Here is an 18,785-nt window from a genome sequence, read left to right as displayed (position 1 = left end):
CCTCCTTCCTGGAACTCCAGGCAAAGCCCCTGGCACAGACTATAGGCACAGTTGACGCCTGGATTCTCTGCCCTGGATGGCAACAGTGGCACCAAGGGTAGCTTGGAGGAGACTTTGATCCCCATATTATCCGTCAGAATCCTGAAACATCCCAAATACAGTGGGGTGCCTGGAATGCAAATGCCACCTGAGGGCAGGTCCTCTAGCCAGCTCAGGGCTCTTCCCATCTGGTCTGTACCCTAAGTCCCTCTTGCTGAGAATTCTGGACTGCCTCCCACGCCCCCAACTGCCTGCTGCTTCCACTCCCGGTGCTGTGGACTCTGTAGACTTTGGGAAGCTCACAGAAAACTCTTCCCCTAAATCCTTGAGGATCTGAAGGGAGGATTCTTGCTCCTCCCCAGAGACCCATGGACTGTGGGGGCAGGGCAGGAAGGCCAGGGGGTGGTGAGTGGTAACGTACCTCAGCAAGACAAATGCCCCAAACAGGAATACAGGTCAAAAGGGAAGACAGCAAGGTACCTCGGAGAGTCTGGGGAGAAAGAGACCTCAGTTTATTCATTTTGTTGAACAAATATTAATTGAATGCCAGTTATGTGCCAGGCACTATTTTAGGTCTTGGAGATGCAGCCTAGTGGAAAGGGGGATCTGAGAAGGCATTTAGGGACAAATCTGGGCACCCTGGGTGGCTGGAGGACTTCTCTTTGCTTCCCTCAGACCTTGCATCCCAGAGCTGAAAGAGAACCCCTGCCCCTGGGACAGTCTCAGTGTGGGTGCGTGTGTCTGGCCTACCCCACACAGGCTCTGCAGCCCGAGCCCAGCCCTGCTGAGGCAGGCAACCAAGAGGCTGAAATTCAACCCCAGTGGTGGCTCAGATATAACCACAGTTCTTGCCTGGGGAAAACCTGGCTGTGACCCGGCAGGCAGAGAAAGTGACTTTCGCTGCCTCCTCCCCTCATGACCTAAAATGTAGGCATACATTTTGGTGCCCTGGGGGGATCCAACCCTGACGGAGGCCAGCCGCACCTTGTCTGGACAACAAGCCTGGTACCAGGCAGTCTGTTTCAAGAGGCAAACCCCTGGTGAGAAGCCAGACAGGGCGAGAGGGCAGACAGCTGCTGCTGTGAAGACCTGGAAGAGCAAGGACTCTGGGGTCCACTGAGGTCAAACTCTTATTTTGTCATTTGCAGTGTCAAAACCTTGGGAAGGTCTTAGTTTCTCTGAAACTGCTTCTTCTTCCGTACAATAAATGGGCTGAGTAATATCTACTGTAGTGGGTTGTATTTCTGCACCTGGGTAAGTGAAACGCCCACGGTTTAGGCTCAGCAAAATCTAGCCTTTTTTCCCTTGCCAGTCACACGCACACACACACACGCACGTATGCACGCATGCACAACCGCATACCCCTAACCTGCATCAGATCTCCTGGCGGGGAGGTCAGTAGGCCACTTCCCTGTGGATGGGATGGAGGGCTCATTATTTGGGAGAGGGGTCCTTTCCTGAGGGCTTCCTGTGGAGGAAATGAGCACCTCCTGAGGCTTTTCCACCTCCAGCCGGGAAAGTTCATATTGAAGTCTAACCTGGACTTCGAACTGGCCATTGCTGATGAGCGATTTTCTTTACAGAGCTTTGCGTCTTGACCCACGGCCATGTGACTCTCCCCCATTTCTCTTTGCTTTCTGAGAAGAAGCAAGAACCAAGGCCTCCCCTGGTCCAGCCCTTCCACGTTGCAGAAAGGGATCTTCAGGGACTGGCTGAAAGTAAACAGGGTCAATGGAAGCAGGAAGAATGAAAGTCTGATTTCAGGTAGAACTTCCTGCCCCAGTAATGGGAAAAGAACGTCTCAGGTAACCTTAGGTATCTTCTGGACAAGAAAAATGAAACCCAAAGAGGCAAAGTGACTGTCCAGGGTCACACAGCATATAATTGGCTGAACTGTGACCAAAACCCAAGTCTTTGATTCCCAGGCCAGCTGCCTGTCTCAGGGGAGAGAATAGAGGTGGGAGTAGGAAGAAAGAAAGAGAGAAGGAGAGAGAGTGTGGGCAGTGCTCTTCCCTGTTCCACGTGTAGCCAAGCTGGCTTGACTCCCAGCCTCTCAGGCCCTGGGGAGTTTTCCAGACTCTCTTGACGAGAACAATCAATCTCCCGCCTCCACACACCCCCTACCTCCCCAATCCAGGCCAAAGCTGAGGCCGTGACCCAAGTTGAGGAAACAGAATCTCCCCTCCAAGTTCCTGCATCCCGAGCTTCCCCCTTCTCCAGTGTTAGCCCCGAGACTTCCTCACTGCATTCTCAATTGCACTAGCCACTGGCCTCCCAGCCCTGTGAACATCTGCTCCCATTCACCCAGACATGGGGGTGGGTGCCCAGGCAGCTGAGTTCCTCTCTGAGGGGCTGCACGTAGCACAGGCACCTGTGTTCTATGCCATGGGGATATGGGAGTGGGCCTGGGAGGGGGGATGGATGCATGCTGAATGCTAGCACAGCTGTGGTTGGAGAATAGGGGCTTTGATAGCTGCTGAAAGGGGCCAGGAAGCTCGGGACCCCAGCTCAGGCAAGGGAGGGGCCAGAGATGTCCAAGTGTAGCTCTTAGGCCTTCTGCAGCCAAATGGGGAGAAGTAGGATGGTGGGGAAACAGCGGTGGGACCCTCAGGCTGATCCCGTGTCTCCTGAGTGGATCAGAACCCCCACTTTGTGGGGTGCAAACTCACATGTTCAGAGACCACCAGCCTCTTCCACAAAGAACAGCTGAAGTTACTGGAGGGCTTGACTCAGTACATCCATAGCTACTTCTTGAGAAAAACACACAGGCTCCCTGCAGCCCCCCACCCTGTCTCCTGATAGGAAAAGACCACTCATTTCTTTCTGAGTCTCAGTTTCTTCACCTGCCAGGTGGTAGTAACACCTTGTTTATGGTTTTGATGTTGGAACCATGTACATTTTTTATATAATTAGAACACAATATTAGACTTAAAAAAATTAAAAAGAAAAAAGTAAAGCAGTCTCTAAAAATATAAAACCCATAAAACTCGTTGCTGTCGAGTCAATTCCAATTCATAGTGACCCTACAGAACAAAGTAGAACTACCTCATAGGGTTTCCAAGGAGCAGCTGGTGGATTTGAACTGCTGACCTTTTGGTTAGCAGCTGAATTCTTAACCAGTGCGCCACCAAAACAAATGAAAATAAATGCACCTAATTGTATATGAAATTGGAGGTAAAACCACACATAGAAAAATTTTCATTCAAGTGGTTTTAAAACTCAGCATTTTGACTATACATCCTTAGCCCTATAAGAACAAAAGAAACCATGGAGAAATCTAAATGTTGATATGTGATTTTGAAAAACACTGTTGAGATAAAGCAAATAAGTAATTGCATTAATGGTATTAGGAACCAAGATTTTCAGTATAAGAGGAGGAAAGTAAAGAGGGGGAAAGAAAACCTCCTAATTTTTAACATGAATTGGAAATATCAGCATGAACTCATGATGTGTGTGTGTAGATATATCTCCTGTCTACTGAAAAGACAGGAGCAGTGACAACCCAGTAGCAATGAACACCTCTAATGTCCAGATTGTGGTCTCTAAATAACACTTCTCACTAAAAGGAACAAGGACTCTTTGAAGAAATTCCAGGCGTGGGCAGGATAGCTTGTCATGCTTGAAAATTAGGAAGTTATCAGACTAAGGGTCATGGCAAAAGCAGATAACACAGCCTTTGTCCTCCGCCCTCCCTGTGTTTGCACAATGGGCTCATGAATGGAATAGCTATGGCTATAGATATGGAGACTAGGCAAGGGCCCACCAGCATGGGCTCCCTCTCACCAAGGCTGATCTAGCTACTGCCACTGCTAAATATTTGGCCTGTCAGTAGCAGGGACAGATGCTGAACCCTCAACCTGGTACCGTCCTTCAAGGAGATCAGCCAACCACTTAGTATCTTGTTGATTACAAAAGACTTCTTACAATCTGGAGGGGGCAACAATATGTCCTCACTGGGATAAATGCATATTCTGGAGGTAGATTTATTTTACCTGCTCAAGTGCCTTAGTCTGCACCGATATCCAAGGGCTCAAAGTAAATGAGTTCCCAAGTAGTATCACCTTTAACCAAGGGAAATCCACTTTATGGCGAAGGAAGTATGACAACGGGCACATGATTATAGGATCCATTGGTCTTACAATGTACCACATCACCTAGAAACTACCAAACTTAAAGGGTATGGTCTCTTTAAGGCACATCTAAATACCAGCTTAGGGATAACACCTTCTGGGATTGGGCTGCTATCCTTCAAACTGCTGTATATATTTTGAACCAATGACCATTGTATGCTACTGTGTCCAAGATAACCAGAAATTATGGGTACAGGAATCAAGATGTGGAAGTAGGACTACCTCTCTGTGACGGTTCAGATTGTGTGTGAACTTGGCTGGGCCGTGATTCTCAGTGTTTATATGTGATCACTTCCAAGATGGAATCTGCTGTAAGTAGCCAATCGGTTGAAGGGAAGTTTCTTTGGGGGTGTGGCCTGCTTCCAAATATAAGCAGAGGTTCTGGCTTTTCGCTGGCTCTGGATCCTGTGGCTGCCTCCTGTTTGTCTGACCTCAGGTTCTTGGGGCTTGAGCTATCAGTTTATCTGCCGATCTTGGGATTTGTCAATCTTTACAGTCTTGTGAGTGGGAGCCCTGCCCTCCGACCTGCTGACCTTGGGTTCACCAGCCCCTGAAGTTATGTGAATCAGGAGAAGCCTTGCGACCTTGCCTGACAATCTTGGGACTTGTGGATCTTCACAGCCTGTGAACAAGAGCCATGCTCTCCAACCTGCTGATCTTGGGTTCGCCAACTCCTGCGAATATGTGAATCGAGAGAAGCCTCTATTGTGATCCATGGACCTGGGATGTTCCAGCCTCTACAATCGCATGAGCTGTTTCCTTGGTATAAATCTCTCTATATATTTATATGCTTTACTGGTTTTGCTTCTCTAGAGAACCAAGCCTAAGACACCCTCTCCCCATCATTCCCAGTGACCCATTTGGGGAATTTGTACTTTCTGTCCCTATAAATTTAGGCTTTTCAGGGCTAGAGGCTTGGTTCTTGGGGTGGAGGATGTGTTTACCAGGGATCACAGTAAGGATACCACTAATCTTAAGGCTATAGCAGCCACTGGGTCACTTTGGACACCTCATGCCAATTGACCAACAAAGAAAGGAATTTACTGGCAGATAAAACTGATCTTGATTATTCATCTTGATAACTCATGTCAAGCGGTAACCATGAACAGGTAATTGCACCAATAGTAGCCTGACAAGGGTATGGTAACAAAAGTCTGGTGCTGTCAAAGAAGAAGGTCTGGGTTTATCCATTGAGAAAGCCACTTAGACCAACAGAATGGGTTGTAGAGGAGGGAGGTATTGAATACTGGTTGCAGCTTTGGAACCAGCTGCAGCAATGGTCACTGTAGTTTGTCCCACCAACTCTCCTACTGTAAGACTTAAAAAAAAAAATTAGAAATTGTAGCAGTCACCACCTTGAAGAATGAATAGCAGGACAAAGTAAACTAAACATGGGGCACAAATAGATCTGGGCAGTGAAAAGGGTGGATTGTAGCTGCCACCTACATCCTTCAGCACTCACCCCTATAAGGAGGCTCCTTTTTGTAAACATCTGTGGCTCTGCCTGAGGGTTTTTGTCTGGCTTTGGGAGCAGTTTGTGCTCAGGGCAAACTAGGAATGCTAGAAAGTTAATAAGCTCAGAAATAGCCCTCAACCAAAAACAGAGTTGATGAAAAATACCCTAGTTTCTCCTCCCCTCAGGTAGGATTCTCTGAGGAAGGTTCTATATCGTCTCCCAGAGATCCCCAACAGGATTGAGTCCCAGTTTTCCCAGCTTCCCACCTGCTCTATTGTCCTGTTGTCAGTTCTGACTCAGAGCGACCCTGTGTCCAACAGAACAAAACATTGCCGGGTCCGGCGCCTTCCTCACAATCCTGCTATGTTTGAGCCCATTGTTGCAGCCACTGTGTCAGTCTATCTCCTTGAAGTTCTTCCAGATAGACCACTTATATTCAGATCCTTGACTTAAGGTCTGCTTTGGAGGAACCCTCACTTGTCCATCAGTTTGTCTTACTGTGGTGGCTTGCATGTTGCTATGACGCTGGAAGCTATGCCACCAGTATTTCAAATGTCAACAGGGTCGCCCATGGTGGATGGGTTTCAGCAGAGCTTCCAGACCAAGATAGACTAGGAAGAGGGGTCTGGAGATCTGCTTCCCAAAATTAGCCAATGAAAACCTTTTGGATCATGACAGAACATTGTCTGACTTGCTTTGGACACTTCATCAGGAAGGATCAATCGCTGGAGGGGGATATCATGTTTTGTGAAGTAGAGGGCCAGCGACGGTGAGGGGGACCCTCCTTGAGATGAAATGACACAATAACTGCAACAATAGACTCCTAACACGCTGGCTATCGTGAGGATGATACAGTACCAAGCAATGCTTTGTTCTGTTGCATCTAAGGTCCATATGAATCGTACTCGGCTCAATGGCAGCTATCTCTCTCACTCTCTATATCTATCTACTAATGATGTTGAGCATCTTTTAATGTGCTTATTGGCCATTTGTATATCTTCTTTGATGACATATCTATTCAAGTACTTTGCCCATTTTTTAATTGGGTTGTTTGTCTTTTTGCTGTTGAGTTGTAGGAATTCTTTGTATATTCTGGATACTAAACTCTTATCAGATATATGGTTCCCACATACTTTGCCCCATTCTATAGATTTTCTCTTCACTTTGCTGATAAAGTCCTTTGATGCACAAAACTTTTAAATTTTGATGAAGCCCAATTTATCTATTTCGTATGTTGGTGCTTGTGTTTTTGGTGTCATATTTAAGAACCCATTTTTGAAAACTAGGTCCCAAAGCATTACTCCTCTCTTTTGTTCTAAGAGTTTTATGGTTTTGTTTCTTAAATTTAGGTATTTCATCCATTTTGAGTTAATTTTTGTATATCGTGTGAGGCATGAGTGCAACTTCATTCTTTGCATAGGAACATCCAGTTGTATCAGCACCATTTATTGAAAAGGCTGTTCTTTCCACATTGAATGGACTTCATACCCTTGTCAGAAATCAACTGGCCATAGATGTATGGGTTTATTTCTGGACCGTCAATTCTATTCCATTGGGTCTATGTGTCTACTATTAAACCAGTACCAGATTGTTTTGATTACTGTAGCTTTATAGTACGTTTTGAAATCAGAAAGTGTGAGTCCTCCTACTTTGTTCTGCTTTAGCTACTCAGGGCCCCTTGCAATTCCATATAAATTTGAGGATTGACTTTTCTATTTCTGCAAAGAAAGCTGTTGGAATTTTGCTGGGGATTGCATTAAATCTATAGATCACTTTGGGTGGTATTAACATCTTAACAATATTAAGTTTCCAATCCATGAACACAGTATGTCTTTCCATTTATTTATGTCTTCTTTAATTTCTTTCGGCTATGCTTTATAGTTTTAATATACAGTACAAGTCTTTCATGTCCCTGGTTAAACTTATTCCCAGATATTTTATTCTTCTAGATGCTATTATAAATGGAATTGTTTTCTTAATTTTCTTTTCCGATTGCTCCTGCTGATACGGTTATTTTTAAAATTCATTATCTGTTAGAAGTACATATTGAGTATTTATAGGTGAAATGATAGAATGTTTAGGATTTGGTTTAAAATACTCCAGCAAAAACAAACACATGAAACAAAGAAGGGCAGAATTTTGATAATAGTCAAGCTGGGTGATGGGGACACGGTAGTTCATTATTCGATTCTCTTTACTTTTGTGCATGTTTGAAAGTTTCCATAATAATGATTTTTAAAAGTAATGGTAGTAGCAATATTCAGAGTCACCCACCCATTGCCGTTGAGTCAATTGTGGCTCATGGCAACCCCATGAGTTAGAGTAGAACTGCTCCATAAGGTTTTCTTGGCTGTAATCTTTACAGAAGCAGATTGCCAGGCCTTTCTTCTGTGGTGCAGCCGGGTGGGTTTGAACCGTCAACCTTTAGGTTAATAGTTGAGCACAAACCATTTGTGCAACCCAGGGGACCTAATCTGCAGAGTACTTGTAAGAATTATGGGTCATGTGTTTTTATGAGTGAAGAACCAGAACTTTACAGCAAAAGGCAAGTTTCTCTCATGGCTGTATCTTGTACGTCTGTTGACAGAGGCTTTACTCTGAAGGAAAGCCAAATTTCTGCCACCGTAGCTGTTGAGGCTCTGACTTTCAAATAGGCCAGAACTCAGAAAATCCAGAAGAGACGCAGAAGGGTGAGTGATTAGCAATATGTCCCAGAGTTTAGATTGGTGAACTCTGTTGATGCTGTTCATCAAATACTTGTAGTTCTATTTCTAGGCCAAAGTCACACTTTCCTGCCTCCTTGTGGTTTGGGTGGGGTCATGTGATTTGTACCCTGGGATGAGCCGTGAACAGAAGGGACAGGTGTGACTTCTTGGCCGGAGCAATAAATTGCCAGTATAAGGCCCTCCAAAGCTCTTTTATTTTTTCCTTTTGGTGTGGTGATTGATGGCATTTGAGGTGGTGGCTATCCTATCAGCCTTGGTCCCTGAGTCACTGAAAAAAAAACAGCCTGCTTGTTGACAATGATGCCCATGTAGCTTGAGTGAGAAATAAACTTTTGTTGTTCTAAGACATTGACATTTGGGGTTGTTTGTTATCACAGCATAACCTAGCTTATTCTGACTAATACAGTGCCATACAGAAACCCAGTCCTACAAACTGCCTGGTAAGAACCTAAATAATAATAATTAGTAGTAAAGTATTACAATTATTATGTTGTTATTGTTAGCTGCCGTTGAGTTTGCCCCTGAGTCATGGCAAACCCATGCACAATGGAACCAAATACTGCCTAGTCCTGCGCCATCTCCATGACTGGTTGTGGATGGGACTGTTGCGATCCATAGTGTTTTCACTGGCTGAATTTCAGAAGTAGATCACCAGGTCTTTGTTCCTAGTCCATCTTAGTCTAGGAGCTCATCTGAAACCTGTTCAGCATCATAGCAACAAGCAAGCCACCACTGACAGATGGGTGGAGGCAGTGTATGAGGTACACTGGCCAGGAATCAAACCTGGGTCTCTCACATGGAAGGCAAGAATTCTACCACCGAACCACCAATGTCTCCCAATTATTGTTATTGGTAGCACTTACCAAGAGCCTCCTATCTGTCAGGCACTGTACTACTTACTACCTAGTACATGCATTGTCTCAATGAATCCTCATAACTAACACAGGAGGCAGATGTTACTATCCCATGACCCAGATGAGAAAACCAAGGCTTAGGAACTGGCAGAGATATTTTATTTGCCATATGTTGGTTATTGAAGATGCTGTGCATTCTGTCCTTTGCTGTCCCTTATATAAAATCTCATGGAATGAATTCTCTCTAGCAATTATAAGAAGAACCCTTTTAGGAAGCAATTTTACATTTATGGAGCACCATTAAAATGTTCATACCCTTTGCCTCCTTCATGACTCTTCTCTAGTCCAGGTTTTTTGTAATTAGTTGGATTTCTTCAACAATTTTTTTGAAAAAAAGGTAAGGAAAAATGAATTAACCTTACAGTTTGTCTCTTGAGTTATTAGTTATGGTTCCTTTAGCCAGATGTTAAGAATGTTACTGGTACAGTTCTCGGCTTTTCGCCTTGGCGGCGTAGGTGGCGAAGTTTAAACCAAGTGCACGATCAAGGTGAATTATCAGCCTCGTGGGGACGGTGTTTGTGTTTAATTTCCTGTATCAACTGTATGACTTCCCTGTCTTTAATAGTAGTCCCTGGAAACGTTTCTGCAATGCGTTTCTGGCAGGATACAAACACATTTTGAAATATTTTTAGGTCCATCTTATATTCTTTCCGTGGGGCCCAGTGCGTAGGCCTCAGGGTATGGAAGAAGCGCTCCTGGTAGAGCCGAACCAGAGCAATCGGTGATTGTGCGGCGCCCCCTCGTGGCGCCTGGAGCTACAACATCCTAAATTCTCCAGCGTCCATCCCCCGCCAGGCGATGCACTGTCTCCAACTCTGTCTCCTTCGGCCTCTTGGTCCCCTCTCCTAGCACCTCCCCGTCTCCTGTTGGTTCACCTCGTAGCGGCAGAGGCCTCTGCTCTTACCCTGTCCTCTTAGGCGCACAGTTGGCACGCTGGGTCCAGAGTAGGGCACCTTACCCCCCACGTCTCGCAGGTCTTACATCTCCACCCAATACATAAAGTCCCCAAGTTATTTTATTGCTGTACACAGAGATCAGTTAATGCCCTTGGGCGCCCCACCGGCCCCCCTTGAGGCGGCTCCGTCCTCGCCGGCAGTCGTCGATCCATGGGTCCAAGGATCATATGCGGACCCTACTGCAGGAGGCGCCACCACCTCGCCTCCCCGACGGCCGGCCAGCCGGGGTCCGTGGCCTGCACCCTGGGTCCGGGAAAGCGGGTCAGGAGGGCCGCTCCGTCTGGCGGGAGCGGAGGCTTACGGGAAAGGGGCGGCGAGGGACCCCGCCACGACCCCCAGGCTTTGTCGCACTGCCGTGAGGTGGGTCCCTAGTTCTCGGAGTAGCAGTAGGTCCCGTAGGCCGGCTGTTGGGGGCTGGGGAAGCCGAAGCTGCGCACCCCGGGATCCGGGAGGCCCCCACAGCGCGGCCGCGGCGTGGTGATAGGGAAGCGCACGCTGCCGTCCGACAGCCAGCCGCCGTCGCATTGGTCCAGGCCCGAGAATTTCCAGGCGGCGTAGAGGTGCCCGACCTTGGCCACCACGGCCCCGCGCCGCCTGCACGCCGCGTGGGCTTCGGACAGCGTCAGCCGCCCGGGAACGAAGAACACGTCTCCTGGAGACGGGAGCCAGTCAACCACCAGCCGAGAGCAGGGCGCGGCGGGGAGCGGCGGGATTCAGACTCGCAGGGAGCGGAGTCCGTGGGGCAGGCGGTGGAGAAGCGGGGCCGAGCTCGGAGCGGGGGGACGCAGGCGTGGGGAGCAGAGCCCGCGGCGCTGGGCCGGTTAGCGCCAGGGGGCGGGGCCTTGAAACAGGGCGGCCCGCCCCTGGTCTCCATCTTTCCGCGCTCTACTTCTCCCCGCCCATGCCACGCCCCCAACCCTCCACACCCCGCCCAAGTCCCTGCCCCAGCTGGCCCCGCCCCGCCCCACCGTACGCGTTAACCCCGCCCACAGCCGGCTCGGGCCCGCCCCCGCCCCGCCCCTTGCCCCGGCCCTCACCCGCCAGCGCCGAGGAGAAGCAGAAGGCGTCGTAGCGGTCGCGCTTCCAGTCGCGCGGTCCGTAGCTGCGGATCCCGGGCCGGCCCCGGCCGCCGCATGGAGCGCGCGCCGTGAGCACGGGGTAGCGCACGGAGCCGTCGAGCAGCCAGCCGGCGTTACACCAGTCCAGACCCTCGGTCCACGCTGGCGGGAGATGGCAGCGGGCGGGGCAATTAGAGGCGCCACTGGCAAGAGCCAGACCCCAAGCTCGCCGCGTCCCCTCGTTGGGGCCCCTGTGACAGCCGGGAGGGGCCTGTGCCGTGCTGGGGTTCAGCCACTCACCCTGGTACAGCTGCGCGTAGGTGGCCAGGCGGCCGTCCTGCTCCTCGCACGCCTGCTTGGCCTCGTAGTAATTGAACTGGTAGCGGCCCCGGCTGGGCTGGTACGGAAACACCACACCTGGGGGGTGGCGGAGAGCCTGGCGAGGGGACAGCCTACGAGAGGGGCCCGGGACCCGTGGGAGGGGGTTGGGGAGTGCTGGGAAAGGAGCCCTGGGCGGCCCGAGGCGAGGCGGCCGGACCCTCCTCTCACGGGAGGAGCTGGCGGGAGCGCAAGAGCCTCACCTTCCAGGCGCAGCGTCAGCGCCACGCTCTCGTCCTCCATGCCGTTGATGAGCTCGCAGCGGTACCGGCCCTCGTCCTCCAGGCGCACGCCAGCGATGACAAGGGAGGCGTCTAGCCGATGCCCCCTCCGCATCCTCGCACGTCCCCCCAGGGGCCCGTAGCCCCGGGCGTGGAGCCCGTTGGTGATGAGAATCGGCATTTCCCGGAGCTCCCCCAGCTCCACTTTGCTCCAGCGCACCTTGTAGCTGGGAGGCGGGGCGCCCAGGACGCAGGGTAGCGTGGCCGTGGCCCCACGACGAGAGTGAATCACCTCGTGGATGGGGGGCAGGAGGTAGTGGGGGCCGGGGTGGGGCGCTGAGCAGAGGGGGCCACAGTGGCAGGAACCCCCTGATCCCCACTGCCCCTAGTGCCCATTCCAGACCCTGCCCCCCAAACGCAGTTCCCCGGACTCCCGCAATCCTCTTCTCCATTGCCGGGCAGCGACTGCTCTCACTCCCTGGGTACTCTCAACAGCTGCCCTTTTCACTTTTCCCAGCCCCAGAGCCTCCCCCACAATGTTCCCCAGATTCTAGGCTGGGCTGGGTGCTTACCTGTGTCCCCCAGGGCTGTATGGAAGATGGTGAAGGTCCAAGGGAGGAGGAAGCTGCAGAGTGCCGGGAGGGCGAGCCACCCTAGCATGATGGCGACTCAGCCCAGCACTGTCTGTGTGACATGAAGAGTGGTGTTCCTTAGGACTGAGGGAAAGGGGGAGTATTGGGGATGAACTCCCATGAGGGATTCCTCAGAGGGGACTGTCCAGCTAGAAGCCATGGGGGCAGAAAAAGAGGCTGATGTTGCCAGCAAAAGGAACATAAATAACCAAACCTTCCACCAGGCCTCCTGGGCCCATTTCTCTTCTCTCAGAAGTAGTCAGTAGGTCCTGATCTACATTTTTTTCTTATCTAAGCCCTTCTCATCACAACTGCTAATTCCCACATCTTGGCATCTGGATTGCCATCTCCAGTCTCTACCCTCTCCCAACACCCATTTTCCACCCTGAAGTCAGCATACATGTGATCATGTCACTCTCGTGCTTCAAACAGTGGCACCCCATTGTCCATCTCCCAACCATGGCTTCCAAGGCTCTCTGTGATGCAGCGTCTCTGCCCCTCCAGCCTTGCTCCCCCACACCCCTGCCCTGCAGCACCTGCGCCCTCTACACCACACTCTGGTCACACTAGACTTGCAGGAGTTCCCCAAACAGTCTGTGTTTGCCCTCACCCCGATTTCTCAGGCATCAGGTTGGGCCTCGCTTATTCCGGTAAACCTTTCCTCAGCCCCCAGCTGGCCACACTGTATGCATTGTGATCCACTTGTCTAGTTTCCCTACTGCACTGGACTGGGGTCTTTTTTCCCCTTAGAATTACTTTTATTAGCAGTTAAATTTACAGTGTGCATTTGAAAGTAATGCATATGTATTGCTTATTAAAAAAAAAAAAACTAATCCCATTGCCATTGATTCCGACTCGTAGCGACCCTATAGGGCAGAGTAGAACTGACCTATAGGGTTTCCAAGGAGTGCCTGGTGGATTTGAACTGCTGACCCTTTCCTTCTCTTTAAAGTGTAGTTTATATTTTTCTTAATTCAGACTGGCTTTTTCAAGGATAAAATATATCAATGAAATTTTCCAGTTATTAGAAAACACTATTTTAAATGCAATTGTCTATTTTGGTAATTAATTTTTCCCCTTCTTTATGGTATCTATATTTTATCACCTTGTCCCTCCTTCTTTAAAATTGGACTGGGGATCTCTTGACCTAGTTTTTTTTTCATTTTCCGAATCTGGCTCCTCCACTTCCTAATTGCATGGCTTTGAACAAATTGCTTCTCTCTGCCTCAGTGTCTTCACTAGTAAAATGTGGGCAATAATAGTGTACCTGCCTCACTGGGTGGTTGTGAAGATTAGATGTGTTAATAGATGTAAAATGCTTAAAATAACACTTGATACATAGTAAGTGTGATGTATGTGTTAGCTCCCAGCATAGCTTCTGGAATACCCAGGAAGTCAGGTCGAATGGACTCAGTGACCCTATAGGATGGAGTAAAGCTGCCACATAGGGTTTCCAAGGCTGTAATCTTTATGGAAGCAGACTGCCACACCTTTCTCCCAAGGAGCAGCTGGTGGCTTTGAACTGCTGACTTTTGGTTAGTATCCAACGCTTTAATCATCGTGCCACCAACACCAAACCAAAACACACCCCCTGCCGCTGAGTGGATTCTGCCTCATAGCGACCCTATAGGACAGAGTATAACTGTCCCATAGAGTTTTCAGGGAGTGCTTGGTGGATTCAAACTGCCGACCTCTTGGTTAGCAGCCGTAACACTTAACCATTATGCCACCAGGGTTTCCTCTGGAACACGGTAGGGGCTAAATAAATGTGTGTGTTTTAGTGAATGAGCTCACATTGAGGACTTGTGAGAAGGAGAGCTGGGACATAGGGAGTGGGAGGAAAGGAGTGAGAAAGCTAAGGACCTGAGTTCTGTCCTCCTGCAAATGAAAGCCAAAGACGAGTTTGCAGTAGGAGAAATGGAGGTTAGGCACTGAAAGAACTTCCTAATGGTTAAAAGTGAAAGTGTCTGGAACAGGGACATGGGCAAGAAAACCACTTCTCCTTTACAGTACGACCTGGTAAATAAGAGTGATCATGGGGACTAGAAAATCAATTCGGAGACCAAAAATAATGCTAGCAGCGTTAACAGGTGTTTAAAGTTTAATGTGCCTGACACTGCTGTAAGCGCTTTACGTTTACATCTATCTATCTACACACACACACACGTGTATCTACATATATAAGTTTATATACTCCTCCCAGAAATCCTATGAGATAGGAACTATGATGAAAACCATTTTATAAAAGGAGCGTAAATTTTAAGAAACTTGAGTGGGGTCACACACTAATAAGAAGAAAGAGTTTGCTGGGATTTGAACCCAGATCTGACAGGAGTCTCAAGCTTTTAATCGATCTTCAGTGTTTCTGTATTTCAAAGCAGGAGCACACACCTCAAAAGTTAAACCTAGAGCTACCATGTGACCCAGCAATTCTACTCCTAGGTATATGCCCAAACGGCTTGAAAGCAAGGACTCAGATTCTCGTACAGCAATATTCATTGCCGCGTTATCTGCAGTAGCCAAAAGGTGGAGACAATCCAAGTGTCTACTAACAGATGAGTGGATAAACAAAATGTGGTATGTAATACAAAGGAATATTATTAAGTCATAAAGAGAAATGAAGTTCTGATATATGCTACAACATGGATGAACCTTGAAAACATTATGCTGGGTGGAATAAGTCAGACCCAAAAAGACAAATGCTGTATCAACCCACTTACATAAAATATCTAGAATAAGCAAATGAATAGAGACATAAGTTTATTAGTGGTTACCAGGGGCTGGGGGAGGGGGGTAGTTATTGTTTAAGGAGTACTTAGTTTCTTTTTGGATGATGAGAAACCTTTGGAAATAGAAAATGGCAATGATTGCCCAACATGGTGAATATGATTAGTGTCACTGAATTGTATGGTTAAAATGGCAAATCTTTTGTTATGTGTATGTTACCACACACACACACAAAAAAAAGCAGGTGCACACATATCATCTTCATACCCCTTAAAGAAAACGAGTGCCAACAGCTTCATTGCCTACCTGGTAGAAGTTAGTCTTTTCACAGAGACGAGAGAGCAATGATTAGCAGCTTTTGGTCTTGCTTGAGGAAGAGGTTCCGAATGAAGGTGCTGCCTGGGCGCCTGGGAAGTCCAAGCACCTTAAAGTCCCAGGACTTGAAGACCTAATGAACGTGGTCTCTCCTTTTGCACCTTTGAGGAAAGGCTTCTGCCATGAGCTCAAAAAGAATCCAAGGAGCCAAGAACTAGCCATTCCCCTTCCCCATCACTCTGCTAAGCCAGGCTAAGTGACTGGCGTCCAGCTCTATGGCCGTGCACTGCATCTATGGAGCTCACTGTCACAGGATCAGGAGAAGGTGCTGGGCTCGGGATAGTGGGTGGGCTGGAAAGGGATGATGTGATAACCTGGAAGAGTGCGGAAAGTCGGTGCCTCGTTGCTTCTGAGATGTTCTTGGGTTGGAGAAGGGGTGGATTGACTGGCGGGCAGGAGGGTATCGGACAGATGGGGATGGGAATGAACTATGAATGAGGCTCAAAGATCTTTATGTCAAGTTTCAGTTGCTTCCACACTTCTGTATGGGCCTCATCCAAGTAGTACCCTGTACCCCTACCCCCTGCCACCCACCCCCGACAAAGTCCTCACCTCTGCCCTCCGGTGCCTGAGTGCACATTGCCTATGGGAGGAGGCTTTCAAGGTGGGAACCAGATTTCCAGGACCTCCAGCTGCTTCAAGAAACTTGATCCCTTCTGCCCAGTCCCCTGTCTGTCCGTCTGTCTGTTCTTTACTTCTCTGTCCCCACCCCATGGAAAGCACAATTTCCCATTGTCTCCGTCTTTCCCCCTATTGTTGAATAACAGGGCTCCTTTCTTTATCCCATGGGTAGTGGCAACGAAATGTCAACAGCTGGGGATGTGGGATGCAGGACCGGCTGGCACACAGCACCGGAAAAAGGGCCTGGGTGGGGGCGGGCTCAGAACAGGAATTGAGATCCCCAAGAAGAAAAGAAGGAGGTGAGGGGGAGAGAATGGATGGTGAGACGGTTGGAATGGGGTCTCCCAGCACTGCAACTTACAAGGCTCTCATTTTGTCTGAGGCCAGGGGAGGGGCTGGGCTCTGCAGAGGGCAGAATGAATGGCTGGCACTACAATGCGAGAGATGGAAATTAGACAGCAAGGAGGATTTTTCTGTCCCTGGGAAAGGGACCTGGGAATTTCTGGGATGGAGGGGCTTTGGAAAGCTCTCTTTGGTCCAGGTGAATAATCTTGTTGGCTTAAAATTCTCAAAAGAAGGGAGATTCTTAACCTCCCTGGGTTGAAATTCAGTCCCTCTAATGTTCCTCTTGTTAAGAAGTTCCTTCTGAAGTATGAGCTGCTGCTGGAGTTTAAACCTTTTTATTGAAGAGCCCTGGTGGCACAGTGCTTAAGAGATTGGCTGCTAACCAAAAGGTCGGCAATTTGAATCCACCAGCTACTCCTTGGAATCCCTATGGGGCAGTCCTACTCTAGACCTATAGGATGGCAGTGGGTTTGTTTATTTGGTATTGAGGTATAAGTGACACACAGTAAAGTGCACAGATCTGAAGTGTACAACTTGTTGAGTTTTTACATGTGTACACACCACGTAACTACCACCAGATGAAGACAAAAACACTTCCAACAACCCAGAATAAGCCCATACCTTTCTGTTTTCTATGGATGCAGAGGGAGAAATCTCCTGTAATTTGTCATTTAGAAACCTCTAGACCTTCAGATCGCCTCTCACCCTTCTTTTCCCTCTGCGGAACAGCCCCATATCCATAGCTTCATGGGATTGGAATCACACTATTAGAACCGAAGAGGACCTCAGACACTTTGCTTCTTCATTTACCAAATGAAGAAGAGCAGATAGAGAGGAAGGTGGCTTGCCTGAGATCACAGAGAGTCCAATTGTTGATCTTAGAACTTCTTGCTTTCTACACAAATTCTTCTTTTGCTCCTCTGTCCCTCTCTGAGTCAGAGGAACCCAGGATCTTCACTTGGCCTATACCTAGTAATAGGGAGTCCATCCCAACTCCACTCTAGTGATCTGATTCACTATCTTCTCCCTGTCCACTCCACCCATGTTTCTAGGCCCTTCCCTCCACCCCCTGGACTGTCTCATAAGAGAAGACAAATAGCCCCCTGTCTCCTCTGACGGTACACCCTGATCCAGTGCATCTGATTGGCTTCAACCCAACCAAAACAAACAGCCTCCCAACAGAGCAAGGGGGAGAATGTAAATGGCTCCAAAGCCTGGGTAACTGCCTCCAAGGCCAGTCTCACTCATTACCTCTCCTTTCTCCCTAAATCACTTCTGAATTGTGCCTTAGAAGTCTCTGGTATTTAAATCCCAGAGAGACTGAGTTTTGCAGGGAGGAACGCCTAGAACTATTTGATAGATGCACAAAGAACCCTTTGAATGAGAAAGGAAAAGACAGGAATAAATATACAGTGAATAGACAAACTGCTTAGTTCACTCAAGGTCAATTTCACTCTGCCCCATGACACGGCAAAACAAGAATGAGGTAAGACTGCTCAGGCTTGAGTTGGCATCTTTGCACTGAACTAGTATCTTTTGAGGAGAGACCTTTGCCACTCTTGCTACCTACTGATCAGGGTGAGGGGGAGTTATGTAGGCATACGGAGTTCTGACATCCCTTTCTCAGACTCAGCTTCCATCCTTCAGCTAGGTTCAGCTGACCAATTTCCTTGACCTCTGGTATACTGGGATGAATAGTGTCCACCAAAATTCGTGATCACCTGGAACCTCAAAATATGACCTTATTGGAAACAGGATCTTTGCAGATGTAATCAAGTGAAGATGAAGTCATACTGGGTTGGGGTTGGCCTAATCCAATGACGAATGTCCTGACAAAAAGAGGGAAATTTGGACACCCAGGCACACAGGGAAGAAGGCCGTGTGAAGACAGAGGCAGAGATTGGAGCAATGCGTCTACAAGCCAAGGAATGGCGAGGATTGCCAGCAACCAACAGAAGCTAGAAGTGGCAAGGAAGGATTCCTCCCCTAGAGCCTTCAATGAGAGCGTGACCTTGCCAACACTTCGATTTAGGACTTTTGGCCTCTAGAGCTGTGAGAGAATAAAATTGTTTTCTGTTGTTTTAAGCCACCCAGTTTGTGGTGCTTTGCTATGGCAGCCCCAGGCAACTAATTCACCTATGGTAAACATGGTACCAATTTTACCACTGGGGCTGTTGCATGAACAAGTGGAAGAGCTGGCAAGATGG

General features: G+C 48.5%; 1 protein-coding gene across 1 annotated transcript; it reads right to left on the bottom strand.

The window, feature by feature from the left end:
* Positions 1–9,534: 9,534 nt before the first annotated feature.
* HAPLN2 (hyaluronan and proteoglycan link protein 2) lies at positions 9,535–15,583 on the bottom strand. Its single transcript, XM_049876027.1, has 6 exons — positions 15,544–15,583; positions 12,451–12,594; positions 11,861–12,214; positions 11,580–11,696; positions 11,259–11,441; positions 9,535–10,873 (listed from the first exon to the last, which is right to left on the bottom strand). Exons 2-6 carry the CDS (start codon positions 12,536–12,538, stop codon positions 10,590–10,592), a joined length of 1,026 nt encoding a protein of 341 aa, XP_049731984.1. The 5' UTR covers positions 12,539–12,594; positions 15,544–15,583; the 3' UTR covers positions 9,535–10,589.
* Positions 15,584–18,785: the final 3,202 nt, after the last annotated feature.

This window comes from Elephas maximus, chromosome 3, assembly GCF_024166365.1.
Source record: "Elephas maximus indicus isolate mEleMax1 chromosome 3, mEleMax1 primary haplotype, whole genome shotgun sequence".
In the NCBI taxonomy this organism is placed as follows: Eukaryota; Metazoa; Chordata; class Mammalia; order Proboscidea; family Elephantidae; genus Elephas; species Elephas maximus.
Note: the sequence above shows the minus strand (reverse complement) of the source record. Positions and strands in the feature narration are given on the sequence as shown.